The sequence below is a fragment of the Calonectris borealis genome, chromosome 4 (genome assembly GCF_964195595.1).
Source record: "Calonectris borealis chromosome 4, bCalBor7.hap1.2, whole genome shotgun sequence".
NCBI classification, from domain to species: domain Eukaryota; kingdom Metazoa; phylum Chordata; class Aves; order Procellariiformes; family Procellariidae; genus Calonectris; species Calonectris borealis.
In genome coordinates this window covers 68713418-68733671 of record NC_134315.1, presented here as the reverse complement: position 1 = coordinate 68733671, position 20254 = coordinate 68713418, and the positions used below count along the sequence as shown (strand labels likewise).

General features: G+C 39.1%; 1 protein-coding gene across 6 annotated transcripts in view; it reads right to left on the bottom strand.

Moving 5' to 3' along the window:
- The window catches only part of PRMT9 (protein arginine methyltransferase 9), a 26485-nt gene extending 6231 nt beyond the window's left edge, over nucleotides 1-20254 (bottom strand). For 2 of the 6 annotated variants that reach the window (XM_075149999.1, XM_075149998.1), the window contains exons 1-10: nucleotides 19927-19974; nucleotides 18682-18894; nucleotides 18009-18157; nucleotides 16440-16676; nucleotides 15686-15853; nucleotides 13728-13830; nucleotides 12470-12576; nucleotides 7808-8000; nucleotides 3865-4048; nucleotides 1060-1771 (exon numbers count right to left, since the gene is read on the bottom strand). In XM_075149999.1, the coding sequence (XP_075006100.1) occupies nucleotides 1060-1771; nucleotides 3865-4048; nucleotides 7808-8000; nucleotides 12470-12576; nucleotides 13728-13830; nucleotides 15686-15853; nucleotides 16440-16676; nucleotides 18009-18157; nucleotides 18682-18867 (2039 nt within the window). In that variant the 5' untranslated portion in view covers nucleotides 18868-18894; nucleotides 19927-19974. Of the gene's footprint in view, nucleotides 1-1059; nucleotides 1772-3864; nucleotides 4049-7807; nucleotides 8001-12469; nucleotides 12577-13727; nucleotides 13831-15685; nucleotides 15854-16439; nucleotides 16677-18008; nucleotides 18158-18681; nucleotides 18895-19420; nucleotides 19437-19465; nucleotides 19518-19696; nucleotides 19836-19926 lie in introns of those variants that run through there. The other 4 variants (XM_075150000.1, XM_075150002.1, XM_075150001.1 and 1 more) reach the window with 4 other exon arrangements.

Here is a 20254-nt window from a genome sequence, read left to right as displayed (position 1 = left end):
CTAATACTGAAGGACTGGCAGAAATGCTTCATAAAACTGGGAATCAAGAAGTATATGCTGTTGGGGGGCACTGGTTAAGGAGGCAGCATACCCATCAGGTGTTGTTTCCCTATGGGTATTTAAGTCATCCTTCTTTAAGTGTTTAACTGAAGTTGACAGCAATACAGGAGACACCATTTTTTTCTGAAAAAAGACCTGAGTCTTGCTTGGTCTCTTGGCTATAGAATATCACACTGCTGAGAGCAGCAACATGATAGAAGCTTTCATTCAGCATAATATCAAACACCTCCAATTCAATACAGGTTGTTTTAGGTTTCCTTTTCTTATAGCAGGCCTCTTATCATAGGAATTGGGTAGCTAAGTAGTATGCTATTGAATGTATTTTCATGCCAACAGATTTGAGTCTGCATATGACAAAAGTCAGAGTAATTCCCCATTTGTTCTTAACAGCAAAAAGCTTTTCAAGTCATCCAAGGTTTATTCAAAACTTAGAAAAGGTAATGAACATAAATAATCTGGAATATTCTGCCATCATTAAGCATGAAGCTGAACAGAGAAGATTCCCTAGCACCACAAAACGGGATAAACGCATTTCACATTTACCTTTTTTGCTACCCATTTCCATTATCTTATTTCTCTTGCTCCGCATTCCTTCCCACCCCTCCTGCCGTGGGTAACAGCTAGCTTTGTTGCTGCCTCCCTGGCTGTTCTAACACCATGTGTTTGTCTTTTAGAAGTACCAGTTTGTTCCAGCAGCAGTTTGACACGTACATGAATCTGGGGTTTTCTAACCTTGCACTAAAAGCTACCTCAGTTATTACTAAGGTGCTGGCTATCCTGGGAACTTCCGACAGACCAAGCAATAAGAGCTTCCATTCATATTCTTGCATATGAAATATAAAGAAGTCTATAAAAGTGAATTCTTGACACTTTTTTTAAAAGATGTATGTATACAATGGTCACACCAGAAACACTCTGGGAGTAGTTAGAAGGAATATTTTCAAAAGTTTGCAGATAATTACAGATTCCTAGGAATACTTTTGTCCATTTATACTGTACCTGGATATTGCAGCCTTTTCCATCACCTCCTGCTGGATTAAACCTGATGTCTCTATAACATCCAAGATAATAATACTCCACAATTTGTCCGATTTGGGTCTCTGTAGCACCACACTTTCATCTTCTAAGTGGCTGAGCCAAAACTCTAATGTTTCCTTAGGGAAATGGTTAGCTTCTGAAATTACATTAAGTGCTGCTTGATGCTGTTCTTTCTCAATAGAACTGTAGGCTCTAACTGGTCCAAGTTTGCCAGCTATAATTGGCAGGATGGAGAAGCCTTCAGATACATCTAAAATGTACAAAGGATCAGGAGCCACATCTAGAGAGCTCTTGTTTTGACTCTCTTGGAGGTTCATCCCACTGCCATGCCCATCAACATCCATGGACTGCAAGTCCTTACTTGGATTTAACGACAACAGCACTTTGCCCATGGCAGCTTTAAAGCATTCGTGGTACGGCACATTGTTCAGCAGGGCTATTTCTGTGGATTCCAACACACATACTTGACCGCTGCCATCCTGTTTGCTAGTCGTTTGAAGACCGGCCAGAGCATTACATAATTCAGCCTCATTGCCCAAACTCAGTGTGTCGTCTTTGTCACTGAAGTCCATCCCACACTCTGAAGACAAAGAAGAAATCTTCTGGATCTTCAAGTAGCAGTCTTGGCAGCAAACTTCCATCATCACAGTATCTCCAGTCTTCACACAATAATCTTGGCAAAACAGCACAAAAAAGTCATGTCAGTTACTTTACAGAAAACATCAGTGAAGCAGCCACACAGTGCTTTAAAAAAAAAAAAAAGCATTATCTCATTTCTTCATTAGTTGTTACTAGTGTGTATGAAAGAATTGTTCTAGTCTGTGGCCCACAAGTTAAAATCTGCGATTGTGTGTTAACATTTGCCTTAAACTGTCCCACACTAGGCAAAATTCATTTATTCTCAAAATAAGCCTTTCTGTGATAAGTAGATACTACTTTAAGAGTTCTGTCAACAGCAGAGTGGAACAAAAACATACTGGTAAAATTGCTTTTGCTATAAAATGCTAAATATTAAATATTTACATTTTAACACCTCCTGTAGACAAAGGTAAATTGTAGTTACAGGAAATACAATAGCTACAGTTTAGAAAGGATAACTTATTCAAGGTAAATTTTACTGGAACGTTTATGGTGTACAGCTCAAGATGGTCTTTGGATACTCTCTGTGTATGTTCTAAGAAAGTAAATCCACTGGTACAGACTAGAATTTCAAAACAAAAATGCTATAGTTTGACAAACATTTCTTTCAATGGCGACGTAGGTTAGAATAGTCTCTTCCCTCCCCTACACTTTCAGTTGAACCAGTCTACAGCACAGCTGCCCCTACTGTCTATCGATACCAAGTTAGGAAGAGCTGTGGACTAAGAGAGGCCTTACAGAGAGATCTGGATAGACTAGAGCTGGGCAATTACCAACCGTATGAAAGTTAACAAGAGCAAGTGCCGGATTCTCCTCCTGGGACAGTGTAATCCTGGTTATACGTACAATTTGGGGGACGAGAGGCTGGAGAACAGCCCCGTGGAAAGATAAGACAGCTGGGGATTTGGGTGGATGGCAAATTGAGTACGAGTCAACAGTGTGCCCTGTCAGCAAAAAGGGCCAGCCGTGTCCTGGGGTGCATCAAGCACAGCATAGCTAGCTGGTCGAGGGAGGTGACTGTCCCACTCTACACTGCACTGGTGCAGCCCCACCTCGAGTACTGTGTGCAGTTTTGGGCACCTCAATATAAGAAGGACATCAAACTATTTGAGTGTATCCAGAGGAGGGTGACCAAGACAGTAAAAGGCCTGGAGGACAAGACTTACGAAGAGCAGCTGAGGTCACTTGGTTGGTTCAGCTTGAAGAAGAGAAAGCTGAGGGGTGACCTCATCACAGTCTACAACTTCCTCAAGGGGGCAACGGAGGGGCTGTTGCTGATATCCTCTCTCTGATGACCAGCGATAGGACACAAGTAAATGGTATGAAGCTGCATCAGGGGAAGTTCAGACTGGACATTAGGAAAAGGTTCTTCACTGAGATGATGGTCAGTCACTGGACCAGGCTCCCGAGGGAAGTGGTCACAGCACAGCCTTTCAGAGTTCAAGGAGCATCTGGACAATGCTCTTAAGTCATGCGAGTCCTGCGAGGAGCAGGGAGTTGAACTTGATGATCCTTATGGGTCCCTTCCATAAGGGAAGATTCTATGAAAGGTTCTATGAAACGGGAGAATAGAAAATGGGTGAATGGAGAGTAGAGGCTGCTGGAAATGACACTGCCACTGTGTGTGTGTGTGGGGAACAGTATTCAAGTTGAGTCCAAAATGGGGGTGAGGGGCAGGCAGGAATGTTTAGTTTTGTTTTTGTGGCAGGAGCAGCTAGCAATTCCTACCTCACCTCCCCCACCTCGCTTTCACAAGTCACATCTTGACTAAGTAGAGCCAGTCAGCAGCCCCACTTTTTGGAGTTGCTCCACAATGCGTATAGAATTCAGTATAGAATTGCTCCACAATTCAGTATAGAAAAAAACCAACTTAATAAAAAGCATTCTCCCAGATCTTAAGCAGGTCCCTTATCTGCTTCATAGCAGAGTCCCACAAACAAGCCCTAATGCAGGGACTGTGCACTACAGTCCAGAAACATGATCAGGAACCACCTCACAGCTACTTGCTGTTGAACTTCTCCTAAACCTATTTGCTGCCACTTCCTAATCTCCGAGATAACCTAACTAGTTCAAAACCAAAATGAAACCAAGTTAATGTACGGCAACAAGAAAATCCACAGGACGTACCAAGGAGGCCCTGCACAGGATAGACTGCCTGTTCCCAGCAAGTTTCCTCACTGGGACTTGTAGATAGAGCGTGCTCATCATCAAGCTGTAGTACGAACCACACCACAATAGCATCTAGTATTCCTCCTTCAGTGACTGGCAGGCTGAGCTTCCAGGGCTTTCTAGTTGCAAGGCTTTTCAGCTCCTGACCAAAGTGGAAAGAGAGAAAAAGTGTGAGAGTTTCTTTCCATAAATAAAGAGTGTTTTTCATTACATTACGTCACCCAAATTTCTGCACTAATCCATGAGGACACCCATCAGAAACTTGAAGTTAACAAGCCGCTACAATACCAATTATCATCATCAGTACCCACTAGCATAGGAACTGTCTTCCCACATGCAAGTGCAATTACCCACATGACCAACCTGCATCCGTCAGCCATTAAAGCAAACATGCCTACATCTAAGAACATACATATTTAAAAACTGAAAACTGCAAGAAAGGCTTTAGGCTGGCAAGGCTTGCCTTATGAGAAGTAATAAAAATAGAGCCAGTCTTTTGGGCTGGATTCAAGCCAAAGTTTAGGCACATGCTTCACTTAAAACCTGTGTTCAATCAGTTCTAGTAATATTGTGTGTAAGCATTGAATTCACTTGAACAGAGGTTTGGCAAAATCATTACAAAAACACTAAGTCAAACATCTTTGAGGATACTTTCTTTGCTACCTCGGCTATAGACTTTGTGTAAAAGCTCAGGCATGTACAATTTCACTACTGAGAAGAACTAAGATCTTCTCTAAAGGGTTCAGGTTATAAATTCTCCAATACTCCTAAAAAGTTTTGAATATGTAACAGGAATTAAGTCTTCTTCCATGTACAATTTATCTTCCTCAGTAATTACCTTCTGCTACCAACATTCACAAACATAAAAGGCTCAGGTCTAATGTCTTGGACAGTTCTGGCATAAACCGATTGGAGGTCAAGCACAAGGGACCAAAGATTCTCTTAGTCACAATCATTCTGCTTAGTAACAGCCTCTCCTGAACATTTATCAGCTTCCTGATCTGCTTATGTCAACATTTGTCCTCTCTAAGTTTCAATCTTCAAATACACAGGGCAAAAGAGAAGTTCCACTCTAAGAACATGAGTAGCTCTCACATGCTGCATTGTTTATTTTTCCCTCTTTATTCTCATTCTGTGTTCTCTAAGAGTTGGTCTACTACTCTTCTCACAATGATGGCTGAACAATGTACGTCTTAAAATTACTGGATGCTAATAAAGTTCATGATAAGATCTCACTGTTCTTCAATAAAACTGCTTTGCTGCTAGTCATTTTTTCTGCACATCCTCAACTGGAGAGAAAAAGAGTAAGTCGAAGCTTAAGCTTTGCTGGCAAGTAAGCCCCTTGAAGCAAGACAGCAAGAGCACAAGCATGCATTTGTTTCTCGGTTTCTGGGAAATTATAGCTATTTAGACGTGTACTTGATATTAAAAATATTCTTCCTGATTATTCCTCAAAAGCAGCCAGGCCCAAGGTTCTCATCCACTGGTTCTAATAACTGTAGTGTTACATCCCTATCTTGTGGTACACAACACTTAAAAACCCACTTGAAGGCAATTATTTCAGCTTTCCCTGCTCTCTACCATGCTGCTTATCCCATATTTATTCCTCACATTTGTCCATTGCATAAACCTTTTTCTATTATTTATGACAATTACAGACTCGAACAGCTCTAGCACATCAGGACAGCAATTTATCAACTAGTGTAGTTAAAGAGACAAAGAAAATAAAACAAAGATGCAGGAATAGGCAGTAAAAAAACAAAATGATGCTTTGCCACATATATCCTCTGAATGAGAAAAAGACAACTTGGCTTAAAAAAAACAATACGTGGTACTACAAATAGAAGGAAAAACTACAGAAAGAATGCAGTTATGAAGTTTCCTATGTCTTGATCTAGAATTTCTCAAATATTCCACACAGTAACTTCTCATGAACATTAGAAAGAGCTGGTATTTGTAATTGTTGGCAAGACCACAGTTCCTTTAGGGCCTGAAAGTGAGACTGAGCTTTAATTACTGGCTGCTGAGGTAAACACTCACTTCCACTCCCAGTGGCACTGATCTGCTGCCAGCAAACATGCACACGGGTAGTACCTGGCTAGGTGCAAGTGTCTGCAGCCTGTAATTATAGCCACATCTCGTTCCCCTGCCTGGGAGGAACTGAGCTGCTGCTGCTAGTAACAGCAGTAATAAAGTAATCAGCATAATTCAGCTGCTTTTTTTTGTTTGTTTGGATTTTTTGTTTAATTTTGAATGATTATCATTATTTCTCTGATCTGTACTGATGCCTTTGAAGCCTCCTACAACTCAGTTTGAGAAACACTGTTGTACCGTATTTTAAGTCTTTTTCTTAGTTCTGTCAGTTTAGGTCTGGATAGCTAGTACAAGCAGAAAAAATGCAACATCCCTCTCATTCTTTTAAAGACAAGTTTAGAAAATGGGTCTATGAAATTACCTTACTAGTGCTAAGCGATTTCTTATCTGAATTTCAATCTTTAGTAGGTAATTCTGCTACTGTTTGTAAGTATAGCAGGTTTTTTTATTCCAATAGGAGCACAGACAATTTTTCTTTTTTATTTTTTAGCTGCACTGATTGAAAATCCAGGTGTGGCCATGACAAAACAAAAAAAAACCCAAACAAAAAAAAAACCTAGGTTGAAAGTAACCTGCTCATGTTTGGAACTGCCATACTTGTCCAGTGACAAAGTAACAACAAACAGTAACCAATGATTCCAAATAAATTAATTGCATTTCTTCCCTTTGCCTTTACTTATGATATCTTACCGTGTCATGACAGGAACACTCCATTAGTCTAACTGAAACTTCAAAGGAGCAGTTCTGAAACACTGTTTAAAGGGTAGCACTGTTCTTCACTCTTTAAAATCATCTTTACATGTCTGCCAGCAGGCAGATGCTTAAGAGTAGGCATCTCTCAGATGAGAGTAATAGTTTCTTATTGATGCTAGAAGCAGAAGCAACATTAGGTCACAGAGAGATCGCTCCCAGCAGCATACTGAAGAGCCTTGTCTTACTTCATTTTTAATCTCAGGATGTCAGACAAGCCAACTAGGAAAAGCTATTGATTCAGAAACACTGCAATTCCTGGCCAAGCGGTAGCCAAGAATAATTTCGTTTATATAACAGAATCTATTTTAAGCTCTGACTCAATGCTAACTCCTCACCACAGGTCAATGAGCAAGAAACACACCAGAGATCAGATGTATCATCTTTTTAGCATGCTCAGCTGCGAGGGGCTGAGGTCCTTGCCTTACAGTTCAGGCCTATTTAGTATATGCATACAAATGTATATTGTGCAAAATACACAGAATAATGCTACCATATTTTAGAATGCCATATTACAGAAATACCATAAGATACCAAAGGAACTGAAAGGTGGAATCAAACTGGGTGAATAGGGCAAGATAATTTCTTTATCTCCCCTCTTTTACACTTACCCATCAATACTTAGAGACATTTTTATGCCAGATGTAAAATACATCCTTTCTCTTTTGTCTTCAAGAGTTTCTTGAAGATTCTAACTTTAGAGGCATAAAATAAGTCAGCTCCACAACTGCATAAATCATTTAAGACAGATCTATTGCATTCTTCCTCCTCCTCCCTCTACTGAGGCTGGCAGTTGTTTGATCCTATGGTGAGCTAGTTTAGTCCCCTAAACTATGCCAAACAAACAAAAAACTCCACCTTCAGAAACTCATAGACTGTCACCTGATGAATCACATCACCACCCAAGTATCAAAACCAGCAGAGGATTTCAGTGCAGCCCTGCCAACTTTGCACTTGTGAACTATTCTGAAATTGAACCCGGAAAGCAAATAAGATATGAGGCTCGCATTATTCATAAAGAGATTACTTATAAAGGACTTAAAAAAAAATTCATTACCTGCAGATTGTTGAAATCTACTGTCATTACTTGACAGGGTTCTGTCAGAGGCACGTAACCTCCAGGAATACGACTGAGCTTCTCGGTGGTGTAAGGTTCAACAGTTTCCTCTGAACCAGCAGAAGCATAAGTTGGACTAAAGAACTGCACTGAATTTGACAAGCGCACACCAGCAACTTCTTGCGTTCCCACTCTGGAGTAAAGGAAAAAAGGGAAGAAATGAAACTTCAAATAATTTGACAAAAAAAACCCAAAGGAAATTCTCTGCAGGCTAGCTAAGTATTTTTAAATGCACAGAGTGTAAGAATAGAAAAACTGAAAAAGTAATAAAACAATTCTGTGGGGTTTTTGTTACGTTCAGAGCAGCTCTAAAGCACAGAAAATGCACATCACTTTCATGAATCAGAACCGAATGCTGTCACTAGAAACTGAGAAAAAACCCAGTATGTCATTTGTCAAAGGCCACGGACTTTTGCCCCCTTAAGTACAACTCATTGAGTCTTGACAGAGAACTAGAAAGAAGAATATACCCTGTGATAATAAGAACAAATAAAGCTTTTCTGCTGCTGCTGCATTAGACAGATAACGAAGGTGTTTCTTCCAGGTGAACAGAATAATCAGAACAAAGACAGATAGATAGATAGATATGCAATAGCAAAATGCATTTTTGGAGTCTCTTTGACATAAAACTTTCATTTTGCAGTACCTTTATATATTTATCAAGCGCAATCTATGCAGAATAAGGCATTTTTCATAGCTGCAAAGAAAGTCTCAGCGTTGATTTCTTGGTCCAAAAAGGCTTTGACAACTCAGAATACACGTATCCTCTCTTGTCAAAAGATCAATTAGGTTTTTGGAAAACAACCTTATACAAAAAGCTTCAAAGAAAAAAGAATGCTATAACTGCTTTAAAACAATTACTTACATACACTGTCCATCTCTTAGGTTTGTGCACTTAAGATATATTCTCATTTTCAAAGTATGAGTCAGGAAGTTACATGAGTCTTGCACAAGCTACACTTTAGATTATTCTGAAAAAGTACATTTGTTTGTGAAGGACTTAGTGCTTCCCATTTAAGCGACAGCTATCAAGCAAATCTACATTCTTATAGTGAGATCTAGCACTCAGAAGTTCAAATGACAACTAGTTGAATTTCTATTTCTAGAACTACTTTTAATTCTGAATCACTTTCTCAGGAACCTCCCCTCCCTGGAAAGGATGTCCCTACAACTAAGTATGACTAGACAGGCTGTCTGATAATATTCTCATCAGATATAGTCATCTCCTTGAAGCTCCCAAACACAGCATTGAGTAAGTTGCCTTTTGTCATAACCTGCATTCTTAGGCAAATATATTTTGACAATTATGCATAGCTAAAATACAAAAATGAATCCGACTCCATCTTTGGAGCAGATTCCCTAGCAATAAAAGTACATGTGACATACAGAAAGCACACAGTAGTAAGTACTTCGCAATAAATACTAAAAAATACAGCAACATTATCAACAACTACAATCTTCTCACCTGCTCAGAAAGTAACTTAGATATTTTAACAACAAGGATGAGAATGTATTCTCCTTGATTTGAAACTGAATCCATGTATTATTTTAAAAGAAACACTAAAACTAAAACAGAACAGCTGCTGTACGAGGCCTATGTTGTGGAAGAGGTCAGCGGATTATTATATTATCATAAACCCTTCTGGCTTGCATACATAAGCACAGAAGTAGAGCCACTTAATTGCCTCTCTTTCTGGGGCCTAATCGGCTAAAAATTTAACATTAAAAAACCCTGAAACCTGTAATTCTTACAGTGACTTAAATTAGTAAATTAACCCATATTCTGGCATATTTTATTCAAAATTACTAAGTGTAGATGCACTAATGTAGCAGACCTACGTTCTCCTAGAACATTGTTTTACTGTTACATATGACTCTTGAAAGGTATCTAGTTCAAACTTGAAAAACAGTATGTTGTATACTCTGGTATCTTAAAAGTTTTGTGGAAGTCTAAATTTATCCTTAGTGGAACTCAAGTCTTCTCACAAGTTTGTCAGTTCATTTGTTCTTCTGGAAATAAACAGATGTGAAACAACTGCTTTAAAGAGAGAGCAATGACTTCAGGAGAAAATCAAAGCTAACCATAAAAAAAAATTTACATAACACCACAGCAGAGTTAGGCCCTATAGTCATTCTAGGGAACACAAGCAATGGGTACAAGTAGCACCAGCTATAGTAAAGAAACATAACAATTATCACTAAAACATCAAGTAATAAAGCTACAATAAGGGGTAAACCAGCACAAAACTTCTTGTAAAGTTGGCTTAAGTGCACCAAAAATAGAATTACAAGAAAACTGGTATGATTTATCTAGAATTTCACTATATCCTAGGAAAAAAAACCACAACCTAAAAACAATCAGAGCACAAGAAATGCAGCATAACTTAAAATTGCTAAAACAAAGGGACAGAATACAAAGCAGAAGATCAGATCAGACAGAGATAGATAACTCTGATATGCAAGATTAACAACAATTGGAGTGAAAGGGGATTCCCTCCCTCAGCAAGATGAATCGGTGTTTGATGATAGATTAAACACTTTTAAATGTACTTCAGGAAAAAAAAACCTCAGCTATTCATAGATTTCTGGGCTCTACATCTACTTATAACCACTCAAAAAAAAATTATAGCATGAGGAAAAGCTCAAAGAAAAGTTGTATTAATTGTACAAGACAGAAACTGTGCTAGATGATATAAAAAGCATGAGATAAAAGATACCTTCACACTGCTATTTCATTAGGCATCCTGCTCAGAAAAAAACATCCAAAACCCAAAGTTTTGCTGTAGATCATGAAAACGCTTAAGGAAATGTGGATACATGCACATTGGAATAATTCAAACAGTTTAAATCTGAGAATAGGCAAGTGTTTTACATAAAGCCTAATAGCACTTGTTAAAATAGACTTAAGACAGGTATTCTTACTGGAGCAAAAAGGGATCTCAAACTATAAAGGCAGGAAATTTAGAAGTGACATTTTAGTTCTTCCTACAGTATATAATTAACTTTTGCCAATCACTTCAGTCCTGCTAGCCACCTGACCTTAAGCTATTGTCATGGTTTAACTCCAGTCAGCAACCAAGCACCACAGAGCTGCTTGCTCACTCTCCCCCTGCCCCCAGTGGGACGGTGGAGAGAATCAGAAGAGCAAAAGTAAGAAGACTCGTGGGTTGAGATAAGAACAGTTTAATAATTGAAATAAATAAAATAAAAATAATAATAATAAATTATAATGAAAAGGAAAACAAAAGAGACAGAGGAACAAAATCCAGGAAAAACAAGTGATGCAATCGCTCACCACCCTCTGACCGATGCCCTGCCAGTCCCTGAGCAGTGAGAGCAGTGATTGCTGCCCCCCGGCCAACTCCCCCCCGTTTATATACCGAGCATGTCGTCATATGGAATGGGTATGGAATATCCCTTTGGCCAGTTTGGGTCAGCTGTCCTGGCTGTGCTCCCTCTCAGCACCTTGTGCACCTCCTCGCTGGGAAAGCATCGGAAGCTCAGAAGTCCTTGACTTGGTATATGCACCTCTTAGCAACAACTAAAACATCAGTGTGTTATCACATTATTCTCATGCTAAATCCAAAACACAGCACTGTAACAGCTACTGGGAGGAAAATTAACTCTATCCCAGCCATAACCAGGACAGCTATACCATTAGAATGGATTGTTAATTCAACAATCCAAAGTTATAGTACATTAACTTTCATCCTGTTTAAATTTTGTAAGGAACAGTCAATGTCATGTTTCAAGGCAAAAACCTATCTTCTAATTGATGAATAATTAACTTCTCCTAAAAGAAAGTTCTTCTATGACCATCTACTACAGGAACTTCTGTCTCTTCCTGGCCATTGTCCAGGTCTACTGCATTAGAAAAATCACTGATGCAGCCCAGCTATTTTTCATCCAGTACACTGAAGCTCCTGTAAAAGCGTTTTCTTTAATCTGCAACAAGATTAATCCTAAACAAAATACATCAACTCCAAACCTCTCAGAGACAGACTGTCTCATACAGTGATGCTGTTCTAGAAGATGAGAATAAAAATGAATATGAAAGTAATTGATACACAGTCAGAACTGGTCTCAGCAAAGAAACCCTACTGTATGCTAGTTCAGAATTGGGTAAGGCACATATTCAGAAAGATAATGCTAGGTGGGGTTATTAACACTCAGGCTTTACAAAATCCTGTCCTCATCTTCTGAAAGGGTTAGATCCAGCAGCGAGGTATGGAGCAGGTTATAAAGACAGTAAAATGAGGATAAAGGCCAAGTGTTAATCCAAGAATCCTGAATACAAAAATTGAGGAGTAATTTTACTGTTAAGGAATTAAATTTCTTTAGTATGTGTTAAAGGCATATATTTCAGTATAACTGAAAATCAAGAGTTTCTGATGAAGTCATCCAGAAAGTCTGAACCACAAAGCAGGGGGGGAGGCCTGGAAAAGGGGGTGAAAACAGAAATCTGTTTAGTGAAACAGATAATCAGCCATTCAAAAAATGAAGAGAACAGTAGAACAGTAAATGAAGAATCCTCAACAAAAACCACTGGTCTCTCTTCCCAAATAACAAAAATGGGTTCAAACTGCTAGAGTTTAAACATACCTGTGATGTCTACGTATCTCTTTGCATTCCACTGCCATGCCAAATATTGTAGCACTTGCAGGAATAACTCTGCCATACTCTCCAATACTGACATCTTGATTTTTAGGCTGTGAAAAACATGAGTAACAACATGCAATGAGACAGTGACCTATTTCTACCATTACTGCAAAGCCTAGGTTACATATTAATAAGCCATTCAAGATTACAGTCAAAATACCAGTAAATTCTTAGTGACTAGTAAAATTTCTGGTCTTTGTCATTCTGGTTGACCATTAAAGGAGTTTCTTAAATACTGTGTTTCAATATATCCACGCTTCAGCTTTACTTTTCAGTCTACTATTTCCTCTGTGTAATTCTAAAAGTGTTTTTTAATTTGTATTCTGTTAGAATATATTGAAACATTTGAGGACCTTTGCTTTATGCATCATTCCTATACTTAACACTAGAGGTCATCAGTTTCAGTTCAATACAATACAAAAGCTTTCAGCCAGATAAAACTTTTTTTTTAAATTAGTTGGAATCAAGGCAACATCAAAATAAAAGATAAGTCCTTCTATTTCATAATACCTAACAGAGCTTAACCCATATAAGACTTCTTATCATACTACTTTGCTTAATGTATGCTAGCTAAAATGAAAAATACATAAAAGTAAAATCCGAGACCCAGTGAAATTCTTCAGTCTTCCAAAAAAGTTCAAAGTTAGCAAAAATATATTAAGAGCATAAGCATATGGCATATTTACCAAATTATAATTGACTGTTCCCTAGTGTTATGATGAGAAATAATTCTACCATAATTCAGCATTTTCTGCTTAGATTGACACAACTTTCTGATACTAGTTGGTATCTCAAAATGACCAGGTTGTAATCAAACTTGCAGAAAAATAGTGCCTTTAAAACACACACAAACCCTTTTGGTGTTACTTACAAAGAGGGATGAACAGTTATCAAGAATGAACTATCTTTGTATGATGGAAGGTTACATCAGGGAAACATGCATTGCAAGTACCTGTCTACTCGGAACATGAGCTCACAGAAGTACAACGTATGCAGCTGCCTTGCTGCCTTTCACCAAAATCACATTCATGGAACAAACCCAGATCACTCATTTTTAAAATATCAATAGGTACAAGACAGTTGTTCCTCATTCACATATGTCTGTGAATTTGCGCACATGCGCACACACACATATATATGCACGCATATATACCAAACAAAGTAGGAATCCCATTTATATGTACGTATCCACATCACCTACCTTTGGTTGTAAAAGTAGATGTTCCCAAGCATGTATCAAGCTCTCCACAATTCCTTCTCCAAATAAACCAGCATCAACTGTTTCTGTGACAACCAAGGAAACTCTAGATAAGAAAAAGAACACCATGAGATATAATGTATAACACACATTCCTGCTAACAATCATTCTTCTAAAGATAAAAAAACCACCATACCAATGTGAGCTCAGAGCAAAACTTTTACCAGTGTTCTGAAGTTTCAATACAGATGGGCAATTTAATTCTTCCAACAAATGACGTGTTTTGAATTGTTGTTAGAAGTTATTCAAGATGCAGATAAAAAGAATAAATATTGAGCAAGAGTTTACCATAAAGCTTCTTGTTCAGCATTTATAAATAAATTGCGTGGGAAGAATCTAGCCAAAACAGGAAGGCTGAATGTATCAACCTGGGCATACAGCCAATGATACTGCAGAATATGTATTTTGTCTGAATCTTGTGCAAGAGTATGCATCCGTGAATGTGTGTTAAAAAGGAATTAAGAAAAAACACCCAAACCTATAATCAAAGCACAATAAAATTAAAATGCAGGCTAATGGACCCCAAAATCCTAAATCCTTTGGATTTAAACCAAAAAACATACGGCGTGATAAGACAAGACATTTCCAGAACAGTAACAATTTATTCTTGACAGATGACATCAGTAACTCATCATATACAGTAACTGATCATATGTATCCTCTTAGTGTAATTCAGCTGACACAATTAGAAGGCTTGACTGGCATGCTAAATCATGGAAGCTTCATCATTTTAGATCATGAGCCTGTACTATCACCAGACTCTTTATTAAATGTTAGTAATTAAAAATAAAATGGATTAATTCCTTCCCACGTTTCATCTGCATCCCTAATAGCGGTGAGCTGAAGTGATAAATCAGTCCTTCGCATATACCAAAACAAACAAAAAAATCCCCTCAGATATCTACCTGCTAAAAATTTACAGACCCTCCTGAAGAACCCCTGCTGAATGGGATAGTGAGCAAGGAGGAGCAGGGTAGCATAAAAAGCCTAGATCACATATACTGAAAGCCATCATGCTGATCAAATTCTAGTTTGCCAAGAGCAATTCCAAGCTGCTGATTTGTCCCCATAGCTCTTACTATGCTTTAGAAGACATTACTTAATATTGGAAAAATAAGCTACTTAATTTTCTAAAGCACATGGATCTCTGCTATACAAACAGGTGGGCAGATACGTATATACAAACAAAAAGTTCAACATGAATACAAGCACCTATTCTCACAGGACAAATTGCAACACCCTTCCACTGAATTTTACTCCAATACCTAAAGCCACACTCAAAGCCCTATGGATCCTTCCCATGGCAGGGTGCTGACATTCACAGCCAGAGTCAGCCCAGCCACCACCAGCCTTCCAGATGCAAACAACACAGAACCCACACACATCACATGGCACCTTCTGCCCTCCAAATACAGCACCACTCTCCTTAGGGGACAGAGGGGAAGGGAGGTTTTCCCTCACTCCCTGATTAGAAGAGGCAGACAACCTGCAATCTCTGATCTCTGACAAATGCAGAAGTTGATGTGGAGTTGCAGGGGTGTGGTATGTCCCAGAAACAGTCTTCCTTCGCAGGCCCTATTACATACCTCCATCCTACTCATGGGCTGCAGAAGTGAGCCACAAGTTGTTAAGTATAAAAGTGTGTTAAAATGACTTTTATGATGTAGTAATCTACTTAATTCACGACATTGTTGATCTACCATAGAAATCAGCACAATCTAAAGAACACACCATCATTTCTGCACTGCTCCATAAAAACATAAAACATACAGAGAACCTTCTCACATTATGGGTAATATCCTAGGCAAAGTTATTTCCTGTTTAGGTCACAGGGTATTTTCTATTTTCTAGAAATTAAGAGCAAGTTAAAAATAACATCACAACAGAACGCAACAACGTACCTTTCAGGTATGTGCTTTGGAATTTCTATATCAAGTGACTTCAAATGCAGAAGTTTGATCTCTCTTTCCATATTATTTGCTGCCACCACGTCACGGGCAAGTTCATACATAGTTTTTGATAATTCACAGGCATAGACAAAAGATGCTCCTGCCTTTTTTGCAAACATACTGAAAAACAAGAATCAGGGCTTTTCCCCTCCAGTTTAAATCATTTTGGGTAAAGTATGACAAGATACTGAGTTTTCTTAAGTTCTATTTCCACATCTGCTTCCTATTTCCAAGAAAACAGTTCAAGTCTAAAAATCATCATTAAGTGAACTACTATCTCTTGTGTGAACAGAAGAATCTCTGATATCGCACAAATTGATATCCTCTTGATATGCTATCACAAAAAAAAAAAAATTACAGGTAGCATAAGGATACTCCCCCAGCTACGCTAAATCCACTCTTTATACTAGACTAAATGCTTAAAGACGGGACATATGACATTACAACTCCAAAACCAACATGAGTAATTCAATTTATACAGCAGTTATTGGCAGAAAAAACATCTGCAACAAATAATAAAAAAAGGGTTCAAAAAATGCTACTAGACACTAACCTCCAGACTCACTGACTTCTGAAAGCTTTGTTTCCTTAAGTTTTGTCTCAGCAAAGGCATGAAAGTAATTTTTTTTTTCACGAGCAACCAAATTTTGTTAGACAAAAAATATGTTTCTATTAAGTTCATGTTAAATATGCACTTATAACACACCTTAAAATTCCTGTTCCTGTTCCAATATCAAGGACAGATTTGCACCCTGAGCGGACAGCGTTCTCAATTGCTTTTAGGTAAGTAAGGTTCCTCTTGGTATCGTTGAGCATGATGAAATGCCAGCGTTCCACAAGCCAGTTTGCAACACGGTAAAAATTCTCCTTTGCATCAGCAAAGTCTGGGTTAAGCTTCACTGCTTTATGAAAATATCCAGCTGCTTCATCTCTAAAGCCCATTCTAATAGTAAAAATGACAAATAAATAGAAGGCATGCATTCAGCTGCCCAGTATCTGTAAATATCTGTGGGTCTGTAAAGAGGTCTTACATTAATTAAAAGACAACGGAAATATTTTGCATTAGTTAGAAAGATTATCTTTAGAAACATTCATATTACCTTATGAAAAAGAACGATTTACAGCTCTACATCAAATCACTTTAAAATGCAAAGGTAGTCCAAAAATACCATTGTGTATACCAGCCTTCATCCTCTACTACATCCTTTGACAAACTAGAACAGGCCTTACAAGAACTTGCTGCAACAATATGACAGTAGCAGCTCTGCAATCCAGTCTCAGATTTTCAAGTCAAGAGAATGCTACAAACCCCAGAACCACTTTACCGTATTTAACTGGAACATACTGTAAAACAACCAAATTTTGAGTTGCCAGCGCTTGCATTAAATGGCAATTTTGAAATGAAATTGTGAACTTGAAGCAAGTTTTCATGATACCTATAGCATAGTCTCAAATCAGACAGCACTGGAAAAAAACAAAATCTATGAAATGCAAGAAACGTGTACATTTTAATACAATGCTGGGAGAGTTGTTCCTTAAAACAAACAAACAAAGTAACCACAAAACCCAAACCTAATTAAAACTATCTGGATCCACGACCTATGATTTCAATCTTAGAATTCCAGCCTCAGAAGACCTTAGAACCCTGAGCAACAGCAAAGCACCATGTTTTGCACTGTTTGGAGAAAGTAGGAAAAGAATGCTTTACACTAATAAATAAAAGCATAAGCTCAAACCATCTAAGAACAGCCCTACACAGTACAGTATACACGACCAGCTTCTTCACTTCAAAGGTCTGTTATATGTGACCTCAAGAACGACCAGAATTAAAAGACAGTATTCAAAGGCAGTAGTTCTCAGGGATCCAACAGGAAAGGAAGAACTTCAAAAATTGTAGGTTAACCACAACAATAGTTAACACAGTGACTCTGAACAACTTTGGTCTCTTTTTTGTTTAGTAATTCCTTAACAAATTGTTAGAAAATACTTGAAGGCAATGCTTTTACTTTTAAGTTTTTACTTTAGTAAAAGTGCTTTTAATTTTTCTTTTTTTACTGTTGCTGTGACTATTAACAATTATTTTAGCATTGGTTACTCTATTTTATGCTGACAAACAGATCTGAAGTTCAACAGTACACTCTATGCGGCACTAAGAATATGCTTGCATTTACTTCTTTTAAGCACATTTTATGTGCTCTGATGAATTGGGCTTTGTTTATTAACACACAATACTAAATGTGAACCTTACAAAAATTGAATATACATTACTACAAACCTGAAAAGATGTTCCCCCATACTATTACATATCACTTCATCATTCGGATACAGTTCCAGTGCTTGTTCGTAACAGTTAAACAGATCTTGAATCCGTGCCAGAGAATCTAGTTCTTCTGCCCATTTAAAGAGAGTAAACTGAAATGTTTCCTAGAAAATAAAACATATACCACTGAGTTGCTGGTAGTTAACAGAAGCAGGGAACTGAGCCCTGAAAACATCTAGAGGTATCCTGACCTGAACACCCTCACTTCCCCAAGCAGCAGCATACAATTGTTTGCTATCATCCCAAGTTAGTTGGCTCACTTGAAGAAGCAGAAATAAGCTGTCAGATATCCACACAGAGTATCATCACCCAGCAGTGTATACTAAAAGCCTGCGTGTATATTAATGCATGCTACACTACGAGCCAATCTAACAAGGCTCTATTTTTATTAAACTTAGTTGACACACACAGACTAAAAAAAAAAGTGTATCAATGCCCTTCCCATAAGCATAGAGCTTATTAAACAAGTTACTGGCTGTCTCCGTTATTACTGTTTTCTGCTTTTATTTTGAAGACTGGATAGGAAAATCAGTTACATATAACAAATCACAAGCACAAAACACGTCACAAAGCCTTAAGAGGAATACAATAAGTAAAAATTGTTTCAAGCAATTCAAAGAGCACTTACTTTGACACTAGTTTTTAACTCAGGAGCTAGATTTAGTACCAGGAGATAGTGAGCATATGCAGTTCCAAAATCCTGGTCCTCCAAGCAATGCTGAGCACTCTGCAAAGACCTGGAAACCAACTCCCTCCTGCCGGCTTCCTGACCACCTCTATGGTTACAACGAAATTTAGCATTGGAGTTGGGCATTGTGAAGGATGTAAATACTCGCTCTTCCTAAAAAAAAAAAAAAAACCAGTTGTGTATATTGTAGGCCAAAAAGGTTGCACACAAAGCTGACAGATCAAACAACATTTAAATTTTCACTGGCATTAGTAAAGATGTCCTCCCTCCCCCCAAATGCTAAGCATTCAAAAACATGCTCATCTTTATGTCATTGATAATTCCATCAACTTTAAAACGAGCGTTCACCATTCAAAAGTCAAGCACGTATCATGTTTATGTTAGACCAGGTCCTGGAAACAAGTTACACTTCTTCGCTTTTTAAAATTAATTTTTGTAACACGTAATTTAGCATGTCTATGACCAAATAGTTTTGCACACTGGAAGTTCATGCACTTGTAAGTTTCATAATCAACCACAAGATCGGCAGGTTAAAACTCTTTCACTTCAACAACAGTATGTTCATAAAGCAAGACTCCCAGAAAAAGAGCTAATGAGCTCACAGTTATTTTACACAAGGCAACATGACTATTTTTTTCCCTTAAGAAAACGTTAAAGAGTTATCAGAGTCAATATGCACATTTTTATAACTGCCTTGCTTACCACTTTAACTTTTAATGCTTACTTACATAAGAGGGCCTAATACCGCCTTCAGGATTCTCAGATGTATCCTAAAGCTGAAGAAAGCGAACGTTACATGGAGAGAGATTTCAAGAAACACAGCACCGTTACAACTAGGCCTTTTTCTTGCTTTTTTCTTAAAAAAAACCACCAAACAAACATCGGCCACGTCTCAAATGAGCACCAGTAATTTACACAAGGGCATGCAAAACCAGGGAGGGCCATGCAAACTCGCCTGCCGTACGGATTTGGGGGCCCAGGGACAGAGAAGAGGAGGGGGCCGGCTCCGACCGGCGGGGAGCGCAGCGCCGCCGGAAAGCCTGGCAGGCCGCACTACCTCCAGACATTGCCCCACTCGCGGGGCGAGCCCCAGGGCCGCTGCCCCAGCGTAGGGAAAGCAACGGGTGGGGTGGGGGGCTTCCCCTGCGGCCGGGCCAGGGCGCCGGGCGCTCCCGGGGCCATCACCTGCTCGGCACGGAACGAGGCTCCCAGACTGCCGACGCGCACGCTGCAGGCCGCCGCCATCTTAGTGCCGGGCAGAAGTCATCACGCATGCGCAGGGCGGCAGGCGCGGACCCGGGGGTGAGCGAGCTGCCGCGGATGCCGCCCCGCGCTGCTGGCGGTCGGCCCCTGAGGTGGCGGCCCGTAGCCCGGCCGGCTCCCCTCCGGCCTCAGGAGTACCCTGAGGCGGGGGCGGTGAGCGCTGCCCGCCGGCAGGCACGAAGTCCGCGGCCCTCGCCAAGGACTCGCTCCCTCAAGCTGCTCCCGGCAGATCCGGGCCCCGCTCGCCTCC